This window comes from Nerophis ophidion, linkage group LG04, assembly GCF_033978795.1.
Source record: "Nerophis ophidion isolate RoL-2023_Sa linkage group LG04, RoL_Noph_v1.0, whole genome shotgun sequence".
NCBI lineage: Eukaryota > Metazoa > Chordata > Actinopteri > Syngnathiformes > Syngnathidae > Nerophis > Nerophis ophidion.
This window is the reverse complement of record NC_084614.1, coordinates 8,619,488-8,621,987: the sequence shown is the minus strand read 5'-3', so window position 1 is coordinate 8,621,987 and position 2,500 is coordinate 8,619,488. Positions and strand designations below refer to the sequence as shown.

At 39.8% G+C, this 2,500-nt stretch overlaps 2 protein-coding genes across 5 annotated transcripts in view; both read right to left on the bottom strand.

The window, feature by feature from the left end:
• The window catches only part of pleca (plectin a), a 163,333-nt gene extending 161,387 nt beyond the window's left edge, over window positions 1–1,946 (bottom strand). For all 4 annotated transcript variants that reach the window (XM_061896949.1, XM_061896951.1, XM_061896950.1 and 1 more), the window contains exons 1-2: window positions 1,692–1,946; window positions 1,386–1,423 (exon numbers count right to left, since the gene is read on the bottom strand). In XM_061896949.1, the coding sequence (XP_061752933.1) occupies window positions 1,386–1,423; window positions 1,692–1,836 (183 nt within the window). In that variant the 5' untranslated portion in view covers window positions 1,837–1,946. The remainder of the gene's footprint in view (window positions 1–1,385; window positions 1,424–1,691) is intronic.
• A 397-nt stretch (window positions 1,947–2,343) lies between these two features.
• The window catches only part of eif3eb (eukaryotic translation initiation factor 3, subunit E, b), a 19,070-nt gene continuing 18,913 nt past the window's right edge, over window positions 2,344–2,500 (bottom strand). Inside the window, exon 13 of the mRNA XM_061896977.1 lies at window positions 2,344–2,500. This exon is cut by the window's right edge and continues 101 nt beyond it. The gene's annotated coding sequence lies outside the window, so the exon portion shown is untranslated.

The window sequence follows — 2,500 nt, the reverse complement described above, 5'->3', positions numbered from 1 at the left end:
ATACACACATACACACTGTGTATAATGTGTATAAACCATGTATTATGTGTATACACGCACATATACACTGTGTATAACGTATACGCACACACACACTGTGTATAATGTATACACACACACTGTGTATAACGTATACACACACACTGTGTATAACGTATACACACACACACACTGTGTATAACGTATATACACACACACTGTGTATAACGTATATATACACACACACACACACTCACACACCGTGTATAACGTATACACACACACACACATACATATATACCGTGTATAACGTATATACATACACATATACACCGTGTGTACAAACACATATCCACTGTGTATGTCTATACACACATATATACGTGTATAAACACATATACGTGTATAAACACATTTTTACGTGTATAAACACATATATACGTGCAGTGTTTTTACACACATATACACCGTGTATACACATATATACTGTATATATAGTGTATACACATACTGTATATAATGTGTGTATATATATCTGTTTGTATATACAGTGTATGTGTGTGTATAAACACATATATACACTGTATATAGTGTGAGTGTGTGTATAATAAATATACATACATACACTGTATATAATGTGTATATATATTGTAACGTGGATACACATAATGTGTATTTGTATACACTCATAATGTGAATTATATATACACTGTATATAAAGTAGGCGTGTATATGTATAGACACATTTTTAATGTGTATTATATATATATGTGTGTGTATATATATATATATATATATGTATATATATATAAAATCTGATGATTGAGGGAACCCCTCATGAAACAGTTATGTAGAGATGAAGTAGTCTTGTGATTTTTTATATATATATACAGACACACACGTGTATTCATACACTGTTTATACACTGTATACTCTATATATTACATATATATATATATATACACTGTTTTGTATAAATGTATATAAATACACATATATACATACATATATACGTTATATATACATATATATAAACATATATAAAATAACCATAAAAGTATAAATATATGTAATAAAATAATACATAGCAGCATCAATAAAAGTTAAAAGGAGAACCTACAGAGTGTGCTTGTATTTTCAGTGTTGGCCAGAAGTGGGTTAAACCCACAATTTATTTGGATGTTTGTTTATAGCCCAATCAAACTCTGGTGGATTGTCCTCCTCTACAAAGTCCTCTCAGTTAGACTTTGGGACAATCTGAGAGGAGTCATTGGTGTGAAAGGCAATGAGGACCCCGACAGGCCAGAAGGAGCACTACACTATAATTACATAGAGTGGAGGGACAAGCGGTACAAAATGGATGGATGGATTAGAAATAAATGGACGGTGGGAGCAGGTTTGCTCACCTGAGTGGAAGCTTTTGATGGGGAGCGCCTCACCATCACTGTGTGGAGAGAAAGCATCACATGTTAGTGACAGCAAAGTACAGTTTGACTTTGCACACTGGACAGTGGAGGGTTCCACCACTCTCCTAAATTGTACTGTAATTATGGCCAATCACAACATAGCCAGCCACCAAGTGGAAGCAGAAGCCACATTTGACCACAGGCGCGTACAAGTGAGTCAGAGGGAAGGGGGGGACAGGAAGTGGAATGTGGACCGGCCAATCACAAAGGCGGGGAGGGGACGAAAGCAAGGAAGGATCCACCTACCTGCGAGGTAGCGCTCCATGGAGGCCGAGGGGGTCTGCTTCCACGTGTAGCAGCAGAAAGAGAAGAACCACACCAGCAGGGTGGCCAGCACCAGCACCAGGATCCACAGGAGCCGGGACCCGGTCCAGGCTGTCAGCGGGTCCATGCTTGAGAGAAGTCACCGAAGCTGTGGAGCGGCAGCAGCAGTCACTAAGTGCAGCCGGGGACAGGAAGTAGCTGCCGGCTGATGGATTCCAGCTGTCAGTCCACGTCAGCGCTCAGTGCGCCTCCGCTGCATCTTACTGGAAAGAAAAGGGGCGTGGCCAGCCGCTGGTGGCTCTGTCAGCTCCTCCCTGAACAGAAGCATGAGAGGAAGAAAAAAAAAAAAAGCACCTGAGGCACTTTTCCCTCAGACCAACCACGACTGTTCAACCAAAACCAGTTTTAAATGGTCCAACATTGCGGCCTGATGACACCTTTCATAACATCATATTTGCAGAGCACGAGCTGACGCGGACACCTTTAAAAGGGGGTGTGGTTGAAAACACTAACGAAGGCAGAACTTAAGAGTCCTAAACCGGTTTAAGGTCTGATCAAACCTATACAAGAACACTCCACACAGCAACAGTGACATCTAGTGGACAAAGTGGGAATCAGAAGAAGAAAAACACAGTTTTCCAAAGAGGCATGTTTTTAATAATGATTTGACATTTGTGTGTGTGCTATTTTCAGAATATGTGGGGGATTAAGTAACATTTGACGTGGAAACTCCCACATGATTCCAAAGGGTAATAATAATAATAAAGGGGACATATCTGAGAGAGACTCAA